Source organism: Setaria viridis, chromosome 7, assembly GCF_005286985.2.
Source record: "Setaria viridis chromosome 7, Setaria_viridis_v4.0, whole genome shotgun sequence".
In the NCBI taxonomy this organism is placed as follows: domain Eukaryota; kingdom Viridiplantae; phylum Streptophyta; class Magnoliopsida; order Poales; family Poaceae; genus Setaria; species Setaria viridis.
This window is the reverse complement of record NC_048269.2, coordinates 12,043,102-12,064,764: the sequence shown is the minus strand read 5'-3', so window position 1 is coordinate 12,064,764 and position 21,663 is coordinate 12,043,102. Positions and strand designations below refer to the sequence as shown.

The 21,663-nt window shown below is 42.3% G+C and overlaps 1 protein-coding gene across 3 annotated transcripts in view; it reads left to right on the top strand.

The window, feature by feature from the left end:
• Positions 1-885: 885 nt before the first annotated feature.
• LOC117864379 (achilleol B synthase) overlaps positions 886-21,663 on the top strand; it is a 28,387-nt gene continuing 7,609 nt past the window's right edge. For 2 of the 3 annotated variants that reach the window (XM_072294869.1, XM_034748458.2), the window contains exons 1-11: positions 886-1,162; positions 1,770-1,955; positions 3,574-3,663; positions 3,751-3,945; positions 4,216-4,300; positions 4,450-4,616; positions 11,169-11,357; positions 13,893-14,006; positions 19,697-19,819; positions 19,896-20,015; positions 20,445-20,543. In XM_072294869.1, the coding sequence (XP_072150970.1) occupies positions 962-1,162; positions 1,770-1,955; positions 3,574-3,663; positions 3,751-3,945; positions 4,216-4,300; positions 4,450-4,616; positions 11,169-11,357; positions 13,893-14,006; positions 19,697-19,819; positions 19,896-20,015; positions 20,445-20,543 (1,569 nt within the window). In that variant the 5' untranslated portion in view covers positions 886-961. The remainder of the gene's footprint in view (positions 1,163-1,769; positions 1,956-3,573; positions 3,664-3,750; positions 3,946-4,215; positions 4,301-4,449; positions 4,617-11,168; positions 11,358-13,892; positions 14,007-19,696; positions 19,820-19,895; positions 20,016-20,444; positions 20,544-21,663) is intronic. The other variant, XM_034748459.2, reaches the window with a different exon arrangement.

Here is a 21,663-nt window from a genome sequence, read left to right as displayed (position 1 = left end):
GGTTCTGACCTGTCGTTCCCTAGGTATATATATTAATGTGTCAATTTAGGGCAGTCCCAACTCCAACTAGTGTAGTTCCTGTAACATTAATTATATTGCCACATATGACTTTTAGCTTATGTGGCACTATATTATATTAAATGAGAGGGAGAATGGGAAGAGCAAGAAATTGGGTCTCATGCAAGACTGGGTGTCAACACGAGAACCTATGCACTTGACATTGCTAAATTTTGCATCGGGAGAAGATGGTGTCTTCATAATTGATGGTGAATTTATTAAGGACCCGTACTAAGAAATCATGGGTTAAGAAATCATAGGTTGTAGAGTGTAATTTCTAAAATGATGTCTTGCGTATTTGGTATTATAGACGCTACCTATGGATACCATGGGTAGGACGGAACCATTGTTGTACCATCCTATACTTAGCCCTTGTTTACTTGGGAAGTTGGGAGGTGCCAAATTGGCATTTTGCCATAAATGCAACACTGTAGCGTTTCGTTTGTATTTGTGAATTATTGTCCAAATATTGACTAATTAGGCTCAAAAGATTCGTCTCGCAAAGTACAACAAAACTGTGCAATTAGTTTTTGATTTCGTCTACATTTAGTACTCCATGCATGTACCGCAAGTTTGATGTGATGGGGAATCTTCTTTTTGCATAGTGTCAAAGTTGGGAGTTTTGTGGGAAGTAAACAAGGGCTTAATATTGAGCAAACCCTGCAGCATGTGGAGGCTAAAGGTCGGTGAGAGGCCAAGCGACCCCTGCTCCGTTCGCTATATCACTGTGGCCATTTAATGCTTGATATTTCCTTTTGACCGGGGTGGGCTTGGCTTGTTAAATAGTGACCTCCAAGTCCCTCGTCTCTCCCTATATAAACCCTACAACTCAACCAGGATAATGGAACAACACTTACACACCATCCTATAGTTAGTATTGATCGAGCAAGCCCTGCGCTGCATCATGTGGAGGCTAAAGGTTGGCGAGAGGCCAAGCGACCCATTGCTCCGTTCGCCAAATGACTTCCTCGGTAGGGAGGTGTGGGAGTTCGACCCTGACGCAGGCACATTGGAGGAGCGCGCCGAGGTGGAGAGGCTGCGGCAGGAGTACACCCGCAACCGGTTCACGCAACGGGAGTGCGGTGACTTTCTCTTGCGCATGCAGGAATGTTACATGCATATAAAATGCTAGCTTAATAGTTCATGTTATTATGTCTCTGTTATCCCTTCACACAACACTGCAGATTTTGCGTGTTACATATTTCATTCACTCAAATATATATTTTAATAAATTTGCACATTGAATCTATACATTTGTCATATATTTTTTAAATAAATCTGCTGTTTCGTTAGATTTAATTTTCTATAAAATTAATGTGTGTTTGGTGATTGCTATGCCAATCTGTCTTTAGTTCTGCAAAATTTACCGTGTCTGTGTATTTACTAGTTAGGCTACTGCTCCTTTCGTTATTTTCACCTGTTGTCCTAGAAAATTGGAACATGGTCTTTAATCCATATGACGACTTTGAACAAAAGAAATAGTGGCACAGAGTCTGGTAATACAACAACAATTGTATGCTTTCACTTATTGTGGCATACTTTTTGTTGTGATTACATATATGCTAGTATGCTTGTAGAAAAGTTATTGGCCTTTTTCTTATTTAATTTACTCGGCCAGATAGAGGACTTCATTCAGTTTTTTGAATTACTGCACAAGTTTAACAAACGTGGTAAATAAAAAATTCTCACAAGGCTCTGTACCTCCCTTGCAGTATGCAAAACAGAACCTTCATAATACAAACCTTCCAGTCATCAAGATTAAGGAGGATTCAGAAGTAACGGAAGAAACTGTGTTAATTGTGTTGAGGCGTGCCCTTAGTCAATATTGTTCTTTGCAAGGACCTGACGGGCATTGGCCTGGTGGTTACAGCGGGATTTTGTTTATTCTGCCACTCATGGTATGATTTTGCAATTTAAGGGGAACCAATGCAAGCTTCACCCCAGTTTCAATTATTTTGTACAATAACATCAAAGCACTACAATAATGAAGGTTGATCGTAGTCATTCTATTGAAATCAGTTATTGCTGGATGAAATACTGCAATATTATTATCGTAATGATGATTATGAAAATGATTTAATAGTCGATCGATTTTTCTTCTGTACATATATATGCCAATGGGATCGTACTTGGTTTTTCTGCAATAAACCACAACAGAGATTAAAGGTAGAGTCACATAGTGAAATGTGCCATGAACCGTCCAAACAATGTCATTTTGTGTCATTTCATAAAATACTGCAGCTGTTCAACTATTACTTTTTACTGTAAATAATAGTCTGAAATCGTAAAGCAATGTTATATCAATGCTCAATTATATGCCGCTCCAACACCCCTTCCGACAGATCCAGAGTTTGCTGGGTCATATTAGGTTCAATCTATCACATTTAGGGAGTGTTTGTTTACTAGGGGCTAAACTTTAGCCCTTGTCACATTGGATGTTTGATATTAATTAGGAATATTAAATATAGGCTAATTACAAAACTAATTGTACAGATGGAGGCTAATTCACGAGACGAAACTATTAAGCCTAATTAATCCATGATTTGACAATGTGGTGCTATAGTAACCAGTGCTAATGATGGATTAATTAGGCTTAATAGATTCATCTCGCGAATTAGCCCATGGCTTCTGCAATTAGTTTAATAATTAGCTCATGTTTAGTTCTACTAATTAGCATCCGAACATTTGATGTGACAAGGGCTAACCTTAACCCAAGATCAAACACGCCCTTATAGAGTAGTTGAACTACATCCAATCTCCATTCAAAGGCATCAGATCTAGTGCCTTGTTGTGCCAAACTCTCAAGTACAGTAAAGAGGAGTACAAATCATTCATTTTGGAGCAAAAAACAAACACAACTTAAAAGGAAACTGGGCAAAAGTGCCATTTAAAACCTGACTTCAATTTTGATTGTAGTGAGGAATAAAATTAGATTGCTAAATAACAGAATTTATGAAAACAAAAGAATGACAAGATTTTCTCTCTGTCATATTAAAAAAAATCAAAAGGCTAACTATATAACTTCTTCGTTCCAATTAAAAATTTTCCAGTTCATTTTTTGCACACATCAAACTGCCTTTGATTCAAGCACCCGGATGACCGTGTTGGTTATATTATTTGACAGATGCATGAACATTGAAGAACAACGTTGGGAATCATCTTTAATTTTAACATAGAAAAATAGGAAATTTTAAATATAAAACATTAAGATAGATGCGTGTGTATAAAACACTTAACCATTGTGAATAATTAGATTCTTCCTCCATAACCTTTGGATGTTTGAATATGATGTTTCACTAGGGAATAAAATTTTGGTCCAGTAACAGTTAGGGTAATTTTCACTATTCCATTTTTTATTTGCTTCTGCTAACTTGGCTAGTTGTGATAGCATTTGTATTCTCAAAATTTGATTTTATTCAAATCCATCAAATAATCATTAAGTCACAATTAAAGTGTTTTATTCATATCCATCAAATCATTACTTTCACACTACTTCCTTTTTATGTGTCTTCTTAGATATTTGCATTACATGTCACACAATCTGTGAATGAGGTTTTATCTACTGAGCACATACGTGAGATATGTCGCTACATCTACAATATTCAGGTATGTAAGATTTTTTTAACTATTCCAAGAAATGTTAAATACATAAAGGTTATTATAATATATTTTATAAAATTTTCATGAATACAGAATGAGGATGGTGGTTGGAGCACACATACTCTTGGCCCAAGCTCCATGTTTGGCACTTGCGTAAACTATGCTACATTAAGGCTCCTAGGAGAGGTGCTTGATGGAGAAAATGTTGCATTATCCAGAGGGCGTGCATGGATTTTATCTCATGGAAGTGCAACTGCAGCACCACAGTGGGCAAAGATATATCTCTCGGTATAAAACAATACAAAAAATAAAGACATTATTTTGAGTCTGCCACAAAGGAAATCATAAGAAAATTCGAACATAATATTAAATGATTAATATGATTTTTCTATAGACGATCCAATGTTCTTCTTATTTCAGTTATAGTGCTTATCAGCAGTACCATTTATATGTTTCTAATCAATTGAACATAATTTCCTTACCATGGACATATTCAATGTTACACTAATTTGTTTTGGTGTGAAAGTAACACAGCCTATCGTTGTTTTCAACATAAAGATTATAGGAGCATATGATTGGTCAGGAAACAATGCAATTATTCCTGAGTTATGGATGCTTCCACATTTTCTCCCAATTCATCCAGGTATTATTTCTATCTCACACTTTACATAGAAATCAAATCCACAAAAGTGAATATCTCTTCCAATTATTATTTTTCTAATATGCAATATATCAAAGTAATATGTGAATGTAGTCTAGACCTTTGCCTTTAATTATATTAATTGTTTCTAGGAAGATTTTGGTGCTACTGTCGGATGGTTTACATGCCAATGGCTTACATTTATGGAAAAAAGTTTGTTGGACCTATCACTCCAACAATTCTGGAAATAAGAAATGAAATATACAATGTACCATACAATGAGATCAACTGGAGCAAAGCCCGCAGTTCTTGTGCTAAGGTTTGTTACTATGCTTTTAAGCACCAAAAATTTTCTAATTCTAAACTTGTTTCAAACTGCCCATAAGGACCATGGTGCCTTAATAGAGTGCTCCGTTAGAATTAAAAAATAATAAGCTCAAACTCACATATAAAAACCTGTATAAATTTTATTTCGGTGCGCACTATAGCTTTATATGTGTTGTTATATCTATGGATTAAACGTTTTTCACCCTTTGTTCTACTAATAAAATCATCACGAAGCATTTCTAGGAAAGGTAGTGCAGAAGACAAAGTGCAATTAAGTAAAACTAGAACATAAAGGTAGAGAATGCAAAATCTGGCACAATAATTTTTACCGAGGTATTGCAGAGCTCATGATTTCCACTACTGATTGTTGAAGCCCCTTGCAAGGGTCAAACTCTTGCTCAGGTCACTTTGTAGAGTCATATGTCCTTCTCCTCATGCAAGTGGGTTGCCCTCTCCAAGATGCTGCCCGTCATTTCTATTTGGTAGAGTTTCACCAAACGTGGCACATGTTACTCGTGTACAAGCACCATCGTCACTCCACAAGCTTTCTTGTAGGGTCTTGCAGACTAACAATGCTGCCACTTCTAGGGAAAGCACCTTCAGTACTGGGTCCAAACCCCCCTTTAGTATCGGTTGTGTAACTAGTATTGCTAAGTCGGTTCCAAAGAGGGTTCTTTATTACCGGTTCAAATAACCGGTACTAAACGGGGTCCTCTAGTAAAAAAAGAATCCTGCCGCCACCCCGTTGCCCTGCAGCAGCTCCACCGCCCCCCCACCCCACTGCCCCACCGCAGCGTCGGATTCGGCTGCTACCGGAGCCCAGAGGACCATAGCAGGCCGGATCCAGCCGCTGCGCATGGAGAGAGGGAGAGGTAGGGAGGGAGAGATAGAGAGGGGGGGACGGAAGGAGAGAGCATACCTCGCCGCTCCTCTACCTCTGCTGAGCCGCGGGACCCCACCACACCAACGCACCCCACCGCGCCACCGCTCGCTGCCACTGCACCGCCGGGCCCGCTCCTCACCCCGCCGCCGCCACCCCGCTGCCCCACAGCCGCTCCACTGCCGCCCCCACCCCGATGCTCTGCCACCGCTCCACCGCTGCAGTGTCGGATTTGGCTGCTTTTGGAGCTCGGAGGACGACAGCAGGCCGGATCCGACCGCCGCCCATGGAGAGAGGGAGAGGTAGGGCGGGAATGGGAGAAAGAAGGAGGGAGAGAAAATACCTCACCGTGCTGCTGCCTCCGTTGTGCCACCGCACCCCAACACCGTTCGCTGCCACTGTGCCGTCGTGCCGCTCTTCACCCTGTCGCCGCTCCTCACTACCATCAGCAAGTGAGGGGTGCGTGGAGGGGGGAGGGGTGGGGTGGAAGATCTAGCCGAGGAGGGAGAAGAGAGAGGGAGGGAGGGGGAGGGAGGAGGGAAGGCAGCCGGGGTAGGGAGGAGGTGGGAAGGTAGTGGATAAGATAGAGTGAGGGGAGAAGAGGAGAGTGGGAGGAGAGAGGATGAGCAGACGAGTCGGAGTGTGGGGTGAGCTGAGGACGAGCGGACATGAGGGAGGGTCTAAACGATAGTTAATAAAATTAGTACCGGGTGGAGCCTCCACCCGGTACTAAAGGTCCTTAGGCACATTAGTATCAGGTGGAGGCTCCACCCAGTACTAAAGGGGGTCACGAAGGGCTCCTCGAAAACTGGTCATTTGACCTGGTACTAATGCTCATATTAGTACCGGGTCAAAAATCAACTGGTACTAAGCCTCGGGACGAATGCCGAGTTTTCTAGTAGTGTGCCATGGCCTCCAAGTTAGTGAGCACAAGGACCTTTGCTATTGGAGGCTTCTATTCATCTCACTATATGCTAATTAGGGATGAAAGTGGTATGGATATTATCCGTCCGCCGTTCGACCGAAGGTGTTATTAAGATACTCATTTGTATCCGAATCTAGATTCTCAAAGTTGGATATCTAAGATGTGAATTGGATGAGTATTAATATTCAACACATTTGTCACTATTTGTTTCAGAAGTCGTTTTGAGAAAAAATAACTATATGTATTTGTATCCACATATATCGGTTCCGATCTGTTTTCGTCCCTAATGCTAATCATCTAGCAAAATGCACTAAATGTCTGGTCTAGCCTAATGAAGCCCTTTAATCTGGTTCTAGTTGCCCTAATCATCAACATCTACTATTTTGGAAGCTCGCAAGTATGGGTAACACTTCTTAAAGATTCAACAACAATAACACGGCCAGTGGGCAGGAGTGGGAAGATAAATAGCCCTAACTCAAAACATTGCTTTTGCACCTAGCTAGGTTCATGCAAAAAATGTACTCACCAGATGATCCAATGTTCACGCAAGTGCCCATCACCAGAACACTTGGTGGGTACAATGAACCGAGCCAATGGGCTAGCCATTGAGCCCTTGACCATGTGACCTGACGATCTGTGTACTCGTTTTGACATTTGGTGATTGTCGTCGCCTCTTTGCCCCATTGCAACTCATTAAAATTATTCAGCTAATCATTTAGATTTCATCATCATGACATCTTGTGAATGCAAGCACGGGACATGTTCAGGATTACTGGTCACCTAGAAGGGGTTGATCCAATATAAGGTGGAGTAAGGGAAACTAGGTTGATCCAATATAAGGCGGAGTAAGGGAAGATGGGGTAGAGAGGCCTAATAGACAACAACAGAGACACGATCTTTATTGATGAGGTTCAACCGAAGCCTATATCCCCGGGACAGGACTACATGTGCTCCTCTTCAATACCACAACACCGATCACTCTGGGTCCTGGCATCATGCCTCCTCTCCCTGCGAGCATGTCGCTATGTCGTCATAGTTACAGCAACAGCCTCCCTCTCATATTTATGAGGAGACTCGGGTTACAGAGTATGACACGGACTCTATCCTATATTGCTAAATACAACTCAAGTCCCATCGTAACTAGACTCGTACAAATATTCGATACAATATCTAACAAACTCCACCTTGGTGAATATTCCGCTATATATCTTGAAGCCGTAAATATGCGAACCTCCATGTACGTCGGACTTGAATTTCACCTTTTCCGCTCTATCAAGAGCTGCTCGAAGAATCATTGCTATCTCCGCAATTTCCAACTCCATGACTCCATCTACAACTGTGCATCATTTTCTTCTATCACCACAATCTCTTTCAAGCAAAATTAGATTCGTCTTTAGCCATAACAGTTAACTGAATCTAACACCATGCTCCTGCTAACTGCACACATGATATTTAAGAGAACCTCACTATCGCTATCCAAGTCACTTATAGGAATTGCCACATTGGCATTGCTCTTCCGTTATCGCTGCCATGTTACACCTGATGTCTTACACCATAGCTTCTGCAGCCATGTCCAACTAGATTACTCCAATTGCAAGTACAGACACCACAGTCTATACTTCCTTCTAGTTCATCCTTTCAAGCTTCTTCGCGTCATTCGATCCATACTTCAGAAACACGTAGCTGCAACTCGAATCGATCCATGTCCTTGCTGATTTGGAAGCACGCAAACTCCTCCCATGCAAACCTGCATCCTGAGCTCGCGCTGCGTGTCGCCACGCCACAGAGAACAACAACCCCATCAGCCGCCACGCTCCTATGTCATCGTCATTGATCCTGTCGTCACCTCTGACCATGGTATGACCAGCTTGTTGCAGCCAATCTCTGTGCCGTGCACCACAGTATGTTCACTTTCCAAGTGAACTGTCCGCCAGCCATACTAAACTGTTTACCATGTGCTCCACGATCTGTCTGGTCCTGTCTATCCATCACAGGTAGGCCCCCAATGAGCTAGTACACACCTCGATCATGTCAATCTGCCACTGACTCCGTCGATCCTAAGCACCCACTGAATGGATATCGAACTCCTATGAGCACCACGACTGAACACCGTCGACATGCTCCGCTCGTCGCCAACGAGCATGCAGCACCCACCCGAGGTCTGGTCCATGCTACCTCTCCTCCTTCGCTTGTTGCAATTCTCCATCAGCTTTCACCGACATCCTGTCATGCCCTGTAGCTCTGTTGTGCGTACAACCCTACCATACTCTCGCACGATACACCTCGTCATCATAAACTGATCTGACTGACTTGGCTTATCGATCACCAGAATGTCCACCCTTATCCGTGGACTATCTGCTTGGATTCATCGCTAAACCCACTTGTCATCGTCGAAACATCGTGTGCAGACCCCTGGTTCTATGTCATTGCCTATCGAGCCGCCCGTTATTATGGAGTTCGTCTTGCCGAGCCTCCCAACATGCAACCGAGCACCATTATGTACATTTGCCTTGCGTTGATCGAGATCTGGTCCTGTTGAATCAGTGCTCATACTTCTTGAACGTGACTCCAGATAAAACACATTAGACCATCTCACAACACGTTTGCTTTTTGGACTCCAATTTAGCTTTTTCAAATCAAACTCCAATCATAACCACGTATCACATGGCCCTTGTATTCTTCTGTCTCCACGTCACGATGTCACAGATCACAATCGCACGAGTCCACAACTCCGCCAGCACCTGCCACGTCCATACATGCACGCTCAGTTTGCTCCATAGTTGAGCCCGGCCGAGTCACTGAACTCCACGGCACAACGGCACCTTGGTGACCCTTGCTGCCATGCATCGCCAGTATGATCCCCTGCCGCATCCGTCGTGGACACATCTACTTATGATCACGATGCCCCGCACCAGTCATCTCGTGCTCTGCTGATATCCAGCCGTGACGGTTCCTAGTACCGTCGACCAACACCTGTGTGTTCGGCCACAACCATGACCATATGCTCCGCATTGCACTGTATCCACACAGCACCAATCGCATGTTGCACGATGCCTTGTAGATGCATATAACCCTCGAATCTCCATGTGATTTTTCGTACAGCCTCTGGATCCAATCCAAATGATATATAGCTCTTGATACTAATTGTTAGAAATTAGCCATCTGCGGCGACGAGTCGCCCGCTAATCTCCATGTAGTGGAACGACGATTGGATGTACCGAGATGAACTTGCACGATCACAGATGATAACGGAGATATGATCTTTGTTGAAGAGGTTCAGCTGAAGCCTACATCCCGGGGCAGGATCGGACTATGGGCGCTCCTCCCTAATACCGCAACACCGATCGCTTCGGGATCCCGGCATCGTGCCGCCTCCCCCCTGCGAGCCTATCGCTATGTCATCATGGTTACAATAACAGCCCTCCCCTCATATTTATGAGAAGGCTCGGGTCACAGAGTATGACACGAACTCTACCCTATACTCCTAAATACAACTCAAGTCCCATCGTATCTGGACTCGTACAAATATTCGATACAATATCTAACAGTGTTGATGTTGCGCGCGTAGGTTGTTGTGTGTTTCATCGTGTGCGCTTAGGTGAGTCCAAGTTTGGGTATATCAGCTCATTTTCATTAGTACAGCAATGGCTCTTATGCTCATTTAAAAAGAACATAGTTTATTTTTGCTTAACTGCCATGCCGAATTCAAAATATAGTCAGTTATAATTTAATATCACCATTACTGCTGAAGACTGTAAATACATGTTCCTAATTACAAACCATCTGTATAAATGGAAGCATTTTCACCGTCAGTCCAATATAAGAACTGATTGTGTAAATGGCATCACCACAGTCAGATATATCCATCAACAGACTGTGATTATCACTTATTCGTATAGTAGGTTCTAGCCTAAGAAAAATCTTTAATATTCGCAGCTGTACATTGAGAAGATTTTCTATTGATGGATATAAACTCCACGAAAATTGTATCTCTTGATGAGACCTGCAGTTTGATAGAATGATAGTTGACAACTTTAGGCCCAAATCATGTTTACAACTAATTTTTCAATTGTAACTTGTCGAGGTTGACTTATTCTTTCATGGTTCACTCATACGAAAACCTAATATTCCTGTACATTAGGGAATACTAGTATTAAACTCATAATACAAAATGGAATAAAAATATATGTAACACCTCTCTAAAAATGGCAGTAGTATCATAGTCGGATTGTGGCTACAACTGAATAATAAATGCAATTTTATGTCAGCTTCAAATAAAGCCGACTGTGGTAATGGTGATTTTCACATATGCATGTCAGGCTGAAAACTGACAATATTGGCTCCAGTCATGGTAATAAGATTATGAGGGGAAATGGTGTGCATAATAATTTTGTTGCATTGGTTTCTGACTATTATTTGACTGTATTACATGGACTAGTGGATATTTTAGTACTTGAGCCAAAGCAATAACAAAAGCAATGGAGAGTTTTTTGATATTAGATTCAATATTATATCATGAACTAGCGGCCATTACTTTGTTTAGTTTCTTTATGTCTTGACTGGTAAAAATTATTATTTCAATTTTGTGTACAGTGTAATGACCAGTTCATGGCATTAGATTGGCTATGTCGTCGCATAATCAAGCTATGATCCCCAGCTTTGTCTCTAATTCACAAAAATATCATATAATTATTTTGACTTCTGAAATATTGCTGCTGTTTTTCCTTCTGTCACTACAGGAAGACCTCATCTACCGGCCTTCATGGTTGCAAAATATTGCAATGGCTTATTTAAATAAGTTCGTGGAACCAGTGTCAAATTGGTGGCCTTTTACTAATCTACGAGAAAGAGCTATGAAAAACCTTATGGAACATATCCACTACGAAGATGAAACCAGCAACTATGTTGGCTTATGCCCCATTAACAAGGTAATAATAAGATCCCACTGTTGCTTAAATAAAGGCCAGGCTTTCTTCTATCTAATGCACTACTGCCTCCTGTTGTTGTAAATGTTAATTGGGAAAAGTAAAAAATACTCCTATAAATTGGAAGTTCAGATAATCCCCTAAACTGTTTTTTCTTATCCATGTGGGATAGGATTTCATCCACCAATTTGCAACTATATCCGCATTTTCATCATGGAACAGTGTAAACAGACTGTGCAATGTGGATATACTTGTAAACTGGGCGGACGAAACCGTATTCCACACGGTTAAGAAGCTGAACCATGAATGATTAAATTCTTAATTGCCCCACTTGCTTTTTCATATATATGCTTTAATTCTTCTTCATGTTTTCATGTAAAGACCCAATCTAGCCCTCTTCCACCATGCTTTCTGCTCCATGGCTGCCACAATTTCTTTCAGAACCAAACCCCTCATAGTCCACAATGGTGATAGCTAAGCATGGAACAGCATGGACGCCTTTCAGTTCTCACTAGTAAGGAAACGACCATTCATTCTCAACAAAAATCTCGATCATTTTTGACCCGGGACTAAATAGCCTTTTTAGTCCTGGTATAAATTTCGTAACCCGTGGGGACCCTTTAGTCTCGGTTAATAACACCAACCGGGACTAAAGGGAACCCTTTAGTTCTTGTTGGTGTTACAAACCCGGACTAATGCCCTCAGGGTTGGTGTTACCAATCGGGACTAAAGGGTCCCCCACGGGTTGAATACAAAAGGATAGAATCCCCTACTTAGATATGCTGTGTAGGTGAGATGGTAAGAAAACTACGCGGGAGGCAAGAGGTTGCGGGTTTGAATCCCATGCACACGCATATTTCGCATGACTTGCGCGTGTGTGGGAGCCTCCCGGGAATTTCTAATATTTTTTTGGCAAAAAGTCCTTTAGTTGCGGTTGGTATTACCAACTGGGACTAAGGTGGAATAACCGGGACTAAAGGTCGGGAACTTTAGTCCTAATTAGTTAGTCCCGATTGAATTTTTCGAGACCCATGTTTCTCTCCAACTAAGACTAAAACTCAGTTTTCCATCAGTGTCTCCATGGCACGATGACTGTTGGCCTATTAGTTAGCCATAATTAGAGTCAGATGAGGAGGAGGGGAGATGGTCATAATGGAAGAGATCAAGGATGACACGGGCAGGTTTAAACCCTTTGGTCAGGAAACAGTCAGTGGTGAGGGTGGGCGCATAGCCACCACCATTGCCAAGCTTAGATAAAAAAGGAGGTGATGGGCTCAGAAGATTAACAGGAAGAGAAGAGAATATGGTTGAGGACAAATTAGTTCTAGGTCCTAGCAGTTGAAATCCGATTCTGTTTCAGGCTTGTCCAGCAAGGCCTTAATTTCGTGGCATCCATATAGAATTCTTATAACCTCTCTCCTTCATTAGCTCTTCAACACTCATGACCCATCAGAATTGTGTTCTTACATGGATTTGTATAGATTTGTCCCACTTTTCAGATCCAAGTATCCAACCAAATTAACCTTGTTTCAGATCGAAGCTGAAAGATTGGAATGCTTCAAACCATTAAGTGCGTAGGTTCATGTACAAAAGGCCATGACCTAGAAAGCATTTCCAACCACAATTCAATAGGGATGCCCAGAAACACTTATTAACTATTGAATGCAGACAGATTATATTGGTGGAACCTCGATATACAAGTCCACTCATCCCTTAGCCACACAGCACATATGTATACGTCTTCTAGAAACCTTATTTGGGCCCCGATTATATACTCGAAAGCAGTCATATATCTTTTTTTTATTTCACCATATATTTCAAACATAGGAATTTCTTGCTTTCTATCAACGTGGGTAAGAGGTTGGTGCGGATGTCATTCTCTTTTCATCAATTGAATATCCGTTTTCTGAATATGAATCTATTTTGACTACAAGATCTTAAAATGCCAAGACCACTTTGGACCCTGGGTCTTTATGTTGTCAAAACTGCAAAAGACATTCAATTTGGCAAGTGTGGTTTTCCTTTTATAGTTACCACTTTGCCAAAATGCACAGTAATGATTTAAAGTTATCCTATTTCTTATTACGAAAACGATACGCATTTAAACTTATCTAACTTCTTCAGTAATCCTAGTTAGAATGACATAAAAGAAAAGCATATACATTGGTAGACAGATAAGTTAGAATTAGCACACATTAATTTGCCACTTTGAACACATGGTTCCATCATTTGCATCTACTCAGTTTGTTTTCAAAATATTCTTCAATCACCTTTCTTGTAATAATGAATTTAAATTTCTACAGAAATTAAATTTATGACTCACCAATTCCTATATGAAAATAAACCACTTGGTAGAAATTTTCTTATACCAGATTAAACTGTGTACATCTGTCAGCATCACCTGTATTCATGATATTGTTCTTAGCTAGTATTTGTTTGTTTATTAAAGAAAGGGCATGACGTTTGCCTTATTTTGTTCTACTAATCAGATTATATTAACAAGTTCTTTTACCTATTTTTTTTCTTTTCTGTGATTAGGCCTTAAATATGATTTGCTGTTGGATAGAAAAACCAAATTCTAAAGAATTCAGGCAGCATCTTCCTAGGATTCAAGATCATTTGTGGCTTGCAGAAGATGGAATGAAGTCAAAGGTAATTCGTCCTGCTTCTTACAACCTTTTTTGTCATCTAACAAGAAATGAGCGTATTGCTATTCATATTCTATAACTTACTATGTGTAAAATATTTTCTCTAAAAAAGTTTCAGAGTCAATTTCTACAAAGTTAGTCTTAAATGTCGTAATATGACATTACTAAACAAAGAAACATTTTAAGTCCCATTGGTTGTCTTTCATCCTAGTACAAAAACTCAAATTTGAATTTTATGAACAACGTAGTTCTTAATGGTTTTGCAAGAGAGCACACCAGAATTTGTAGTCTTATAATGTTCTTGGATTTTCTATTGAATATGCCTTGGATTGAAGAGCACTAATGCATACTATTGGAGAACGCCTCATTCGTGTCGGCCCAAAGCCCACGAGTATCGATGTCTCATCCATGTCGTCCTAATAATGGCTGATGCAGTCAACACCGGTTTTGATCCAGAACATCCAGTACCTGTCATTATTAGGCCAGTCTCAGTGCACAAATTCATAGCACAGTTCCCAAGATTGATAATTTGGTAATTGTGTCTGTTGGGCTTCATGGCGATGAAACTCCACTTAAATATGATGAAACTCTCTCTCCTCTATCCTCATAATGATGTTGCCACGTAAGAAAAATTGCTGATGTGGCATGTTATTTAATGGTCATGAAACTCTAGATGAAACCTCCGGTGAGACTAGCCTTATGCACCGACATGGAAAGTTTCAGCGCCAGCATATAATCAATGCCAGCACAAGTATACTTGTACCGAGTTTAGATGGTACCAGCAGGAGTTAGTGGTGCTTTTACAAATATATAGGATGGTGAAGCGCATGTGCCAAGATACAAAATCGAGAATCCCAATTGGTTATTAACATGTTCGTGATGGGGAAGTTGAAAAACCAAGCATCTATGTATATATATGCCCCATTTGCATTTGATCGAGACCATCAAGAGAGGTGAGAGTAGAGTGATTGAGACCGCGCAGAGAAAAAAGTAGAGGCGAGAGGATGTCGACAGCACAAGGCATGGATGTTGAGATCAACTGCTTTGTCATGAAGCAACTCGGCATCTTCAACAGTGACCAGCGGACAGTGCTCGTGGCAAATGTTGTCAAGCATTGCACCCAAGAGAATTGGTACATGATGGTGGTGTGCCTCCTCTAGGCCCTAAGCCACCACAAGTTCAGAACTGCAAGCAATGAAATCACCGGGCTCATTTTTGCCATTCTTCCGAGTGCTGAATATATTAATCATCCACATGGCTAGATATGGAGGTGGTGGCATGAGATCATGACCTTCTACCGCCTAAATTCCTTAACCATCATGGAGAACATGCATAGGTGGGAGGCACTCAGTAACCCTAACGAGTTGGTAAAATTTTTAGTATTATATGCGACAATATTGGGCTGGCATATTTTTTCTTACTCTGTGTTAAAGTATTCTTGCCGGTGCAGATAGCACGGGCACGTATATGTGAATATAAGGCACATCTAGTAGGTCCACTTTCTCCCAACCACTCCCCCGCACCACTCGACTCAGCCCTAAATCTAGTAGGCCGCTCCTCCTCCTCGTCCACCACTACCACCAGATCCACCATTGCCGCTCCTCCTCTACCGCCACCACCAGCTCAGCTGCTACTCGTCCTCCTCCACCTGATCCACCATTGCCGATCCTCCTCCTCCACCACCACAAGATTTGCCTCCCCTGCTCCTCCTCCACCACTTTCAGATCTGCCTTCATCTCTCCGTCTCTTCCTCCACCGACATGTTGAAGGATTCCACCATGATGTCCACATGGCCAAGATGGCTACAGCTATCAAGGCTGCAATGTACGTAGTGGTCGACTCCACAGCCAGCATGCTTGATTAATGGAGATGGTTAGGAGGTCCACACACACATCTTTAGTGGCATTGGCACTAAGGGTGGAGCTACTCCCTATACAGCAGAATAAGCCATGACCGACGGACTTAGGGTGGAGGCAGCAGCCGCTATTGCCACGCACAATCGGCTCTTGCCCATGCGCAGACTGTGGGGGCTAGCCTACGACGTTCAGGCATCCGCGCAAGCACGTACGTCTGTTTGTGGTGAATTCTCGGGCTAATACGGCCTCAGAGCACAAGCTCCTAAAACATCATTGTTGCAGCCCCTACCTTCCTAGCTTATTTGTCTTTGACAAAGGAGGTAGTGCGGTCAGTGTTGTTCCAGTGATGTAAGGTCCTACACGTAGTCTCGGACGATGTAAGCACCGGTATGTTACGAACGAACCACCCTTTTTTTGAGATAGCTAGGCTTATTGTTGATAAAGCGATGAACTAGATTAGTATCGTTGTCTATTTCATGATGAACTAGATGATGTGTTATGATGATGTTGCTAGATTCGATGATGATAGTTGGTTATATTATGATATTCTTTATGTTTATTTGCTCTGAGCGTATAAAACTGATGTCAATGATGTCAGCAGAAATATTTCGGATGCAAAGACACTACTAGAATAGAAAAAGTGGCTCCAGTACCGGTTCCCAACCCCCTCTAGTACCGGTTCTGCAACCGATACTAGCCATCCAGTGCTAGAGGGGGGGTCCTCTAGTACCGGTTGGAATAACCGGTACTAGAGGGTATTAAAAAAATAAAAAAAGCAAAATCCTCCATCAGCCCCGCGCCCCCACCCCCGCCGACAGCCCCCACCACCCCTCCTCCCAACTTCCGCCAGCCCTCCCCGCCACCCCTCCTCCTCCGCCTCCTCCACCCCCGCCGGCCCCGGCCTAGCTCCCTCCGCCTCCTCCTCTGCCGCTCCCTCCGCCGTCACCGCCACCTCACCTCACCCCGCCGCCGCTCCTCACCGCCGGTGAGGGGCAAGCGGAGGGGGAGGGGAGGGAGGTAGGAGGAGGGAGTGCCGCTGCTCACTGAGAGAGAGAAGGGGGAGGCAGAAGCAAGACTGGAGAGAGAGGAGCAGGAGGCAGGAGCAAAAGATATTTCTAAGTGTGTGATACTGATGAGGAGGAGATAAGGCGTGCGGGGTAGAGGGTGGGATGGGAAAAAAAAATCTAAGTGTGCGGTGGGAAACCCTCTAGTGGCATGTTTGCTATCTTGATATTTTAGCTCCAAATCATGTGAAGTTCTGCCAAAATTTACTGTTGTTTATTGTCTTCGTAAACCGGTGCTTAATCCAAGCTGTTAGTTCGGTCATGACCGATAACTAAACCGAATGAATCGAAATCAAATTCCTCGGTCTTCACAAGTTCAACTAACCGATCGGTTCTGATTTTTAGATAACCGAATTTTTAGAAAGATCGAGGAACCGAACCAATCGGTTCGGTCTAACCGAACGCCCACCCCTACCAATGGATACTACTAAGCCAAGGATAGTGGACCTAGCACCAATCATGGATAGAATGGTGCATTGCCTGAATGGTTGCACATCACTTCTTTCATATTGGGGGAGGCTGGATGTGACCAATTCTCTGATTACACCAACAACAACATTTTCCTTGTGTACCTTGAAGTTCCAAAGGGAGCCTTTGAAATTATAAATAGATCCATAAAGCAATGTATATAGCATGGTAACAACATGAATAGAAGGGGAAGAAACTTAGCTGCTTGGCCCATGGTGCTAAAGCCTAAGGCGAATGGAGGGCTTGGAGATTTGACCTTGAGGCTTTAGAATGATGTGATGCTTCTTAAGCGCGCATCTGCATAATATGGGACACATATTATCAAGATAAAGTGCCTCATGGCTCGAGAGAAGTTGGATCATTTTGGTTGAAGGATGTGTTCATATTGAATGTCCTATATCGAGGTATTGCTACGTTTAAATTGCATGATAGTTCCACTGTGCTGTTCTGGGAAGACTTATGGGCCCCAATTATCCTAGCTGATGCATACCCAAGGCTATTCTCCTTTGCATCCAGTACACAGTTGTTGGTTAAAGATGTCATGGAATCGACAGATTTGGCTTCCATCCTAAACCTGCCATTGTCACAAGAAGCCTGTATATGAAGATGTACTGACTTTACATAATTTCCTCCCAAACATTCCCTATGATAGGACTTCAAATGGTCAATGGTTTTTTTTATGGGGGCAATGGAATATATTATTCAAAATGACTCTACAAGCTAGCATTCATATGTATACATGTCCTGCCGACCTATGCATGGATCTAGAAAACAAAATGCACTCCACACCTCAAGTTCTTTGCATGGTTACTATTTGTGGATTGGCTGAACACACAAAATATGCTCAAATGGAGGCACTACAACATTAAATTGGGGGTGACTTGGGTTCTCTGCCAGCAAGAACCTAAAGAGGATAGGGACCACGTTTTCTTTTAGTGCCCCTTTGCGATGGCCTATTGGCACAGTTTGTAGATTTTTGGAATAGTGACTTGGATATCTATGAGCGTGTTATGTCAGCTAGGCAAACATCACACCTTCCATTCTTCATGGAAATCTTTTTCATTGCAATGTCGGAAATTTTGGAGATGAGAAAACTAGTTATCTATGAATGGGCATGGGCTAGTCATCAACTTTGGATCGTGAGATTCAAAGAACAAATGGTTCTCCAATTCCTTTGCTTTAGGGAGGACTGTAGATTAGTAGTTTTACATTGGCTGAGACAATCATGTACCTTCTTATGTTAATATATGAAAAATAATGAAGTATCGTGGTGGAGCTCCACCACAGTTTGCCCTTAAAAAAGAGATTGAGCACAACCCCCATTTCAGCCACCAGGATAGTGCGCCAACAACACAAGGCCACCAAAGCATTGCCAGTCGAAGCCATATAAGCTAAATCATGTTAGGATCACCCTAGGATCTCTAGATGCACATCTAGTCGGGATTTCGAGTTGACAGTGAGTTCATGGGGTTCCCGTGTTAACCGAGAGAGAGAGAGAGAGAGAGAGAGAGAGAGAGAGAGACGGGGTGAGGTACCTTCACCCCTAGGGGTGGCGGCGGTGGAGCCATTAGCCATCGCCTGGTTCGGTCGGTGAAGCTCTGCGCTAGGTAGCGACGCGCAGTGCCGTGTCGTGGCGGTGGCGGAGGTTCCCGTCACTGCTGTGCCCCCGTGATCGGTCTAGGGTTTTGTCGGTGGGGTGATTGGCGGCACAGTGAACCTCGTGTCATGCGCCCCGGTCCCCACTACTATTTATATAGCGCAGGTGATAGGAGCCCACCACCCAATGCTAGGGTGGACACCCCTGATCAGGGCACGGATCAAAGGCTCAATGGGCCGTTGGGCCCATTAGTGAGGAGATCAATCTAACAAATCACACTACTTTTTGCACACGTGTGTGCCTAGTATTGTGCTTTGGGCAACATCCCTTCACAGGAATGTCAGTGACAACCAGCTGTAAGATACCATGCCGCAAAAGAGCTACCATCATCTTGATCAAAATGGTCGGCTTTTATGCTATTTTGGCTAATCCTGAGTGTTAGTATTTATAGTATGGATTCAATGGATCTGGATTATGGTATGATACGATTAATTAAGATTGATTGATTCTAATCTCACCATTATGGTTCCAACTCTATCTCTAGGATCACTTACAATCCAAACCTCCATACTCTATAAACAACCTATGAGGCTCAATATAAATCATACTCCCCTACACTAAAGAAATGCACTGGTTGTTTCCTAGTATGATAATAATATTTTAACAATGTGGGAACATGACAGGTTTTTCTGCCTTTCTAAAAAACTAGGTGTATGCTGGTTGCCAGACCTGGGAAACTGCTCTCATAGTTCAGGCCATTTGTGGAACAGGCCTTACCGAAGAATTTTGTTCAGCTCTTCAAAAAGCTCACGAGTTCCTTAAAAATGCACAGGTTTACTGACTTTCATGTCTTTTGATTGAAAAACATTATATCGTTGTAAAAGCTGACATCATTTTTTTTGTCGTAGGTTACTCAGAACTTGCCTGATTACAAAAGCTACTACCGCGAACGAACAAAAGGAGCATGGACTCTAACCAATGGGGAGCATGTTTGGCCTGTTCCTGATACTACAGCTGAATCACTTAAGGTTATAATCATCACTAATACGTTCGAAATGAACATAGTCATTAGAATCACTTTAGTAACAACAGATATGGAGGCCAATTCCTTGAATCCCAATGTGATATTAAGTGCCAAATGAAAAAAAGATCACTGCACCCTTGGCACCAGAAAAGCATTTTCTTTCTTTTACGTTAACTTAGGCATGCTATGGTGGCATGATTCATATACTTTGCTCTCCTATCAGATTGGAAATAAATTAACCCATACCTGTACAGCCTAGAAATATTTATTTATTTAAAAGAAAGAGGTGAGGCAAAGAGGATGCTTTTTATGAGTTTCTCCCATTCTTTCTCTCCCACATGTTCATAAAAAAAGAAATATGTTTTTATTAGACAATGCGAATTTTCTGCAAAGATGACTATTTTCATCCGCCACTTGTGTTTTTGTTGTGTAGGCAGTATTGCTGTTGTCAAACATTAATCCAGAGCTTGTTGGTGATCCAATAAAAGAAGAACGGTTGTATGATGCTGTTGATTGCCTCCTTTCTTACGTGGTATGAGTAATCAAATTTTTCACCATGATTTTGTAGCTCTACCCAGAGCTAGTGTTTCTTCCGATATATTTCATGAAAAAATAGTACTGGTCATAAGAAAACTGTTTCGAGGTTAGATTAAAAAAAGTATGCATTAGCTCAATTCGTCTTTCTTAACAAACCTTCGTAACTTATATAAGACAAATAAAGACTTGTTCTTTTGCTGCGAAAAGTTTGTGTTTTATCCCTGTACTATTTTTTATCGTCTGCTCAGTACTTTAAAGATGCTCATGTAGATCGCTACTCGAGAATTATGAGAGTACCTTCCTTGGTGGTAAATGATTGAGGACCTATTTGTTTTCGGCATAATTTGGTAAATTGCTGATGACAAGAGCGTCCCAACTCACTTCATCCAATCCTTTGCTGTTCTCTTTTCCATGTATTTACCTTGTAGTAGCCAGTAGGGCAAGCCGCTACATCCAAGCCTTGCACTGGACATTGTATACAATTACTGCTTGCAAGCCCTTGCTTTAGGCCTGCCATTGGGGAGGGTATGGCAAATCCACTCTTGTTCACACTCCCCGTATATAATTTTCCATACCCTACCCTCCTCATTTCTAATGGGTATATAATTTTCTACCCGTACCCTCCCCATTTGAAGTGGGTGTGGATTTGAGGAGAGGGTATGGATACCCAGCGGCAGGCCTAGCTACAATTTGTGTTGACTCTCTCCCCCTCGCTTCCTCCTCACGCCCCTCGCCTTTGTTGACAAGCAAGGGTCCTGTCTTCTGTGATCTGATCAATACTTCTATAGGCTATTTTCTGCTAGGTTTACTAGGTTGGAGATATATTTGACAGAATCGAGTCTCCAAGCAAGGTTTCTATTGGTGAGTGGTGGAGTCGTGTGTGCATGAGTACAATCACCAGGGCAAAAATCCTGCTGTCCACCAATTTGGTTATTTGTGAATTTAATGACTGTATCCCTCCTTGGTGTGGAGGCCGTAAGGTACACATCATTAATTAAGCTCTATTCCGTTAGAGTAGAGCAGGAGAAGGGCAAGGGAGACAAAAAAGACTGAGGATGTGGGGTTGGAGAGAATTTGATGTGAGCGCCACAATGGCAAAAACAAGATGATATGAC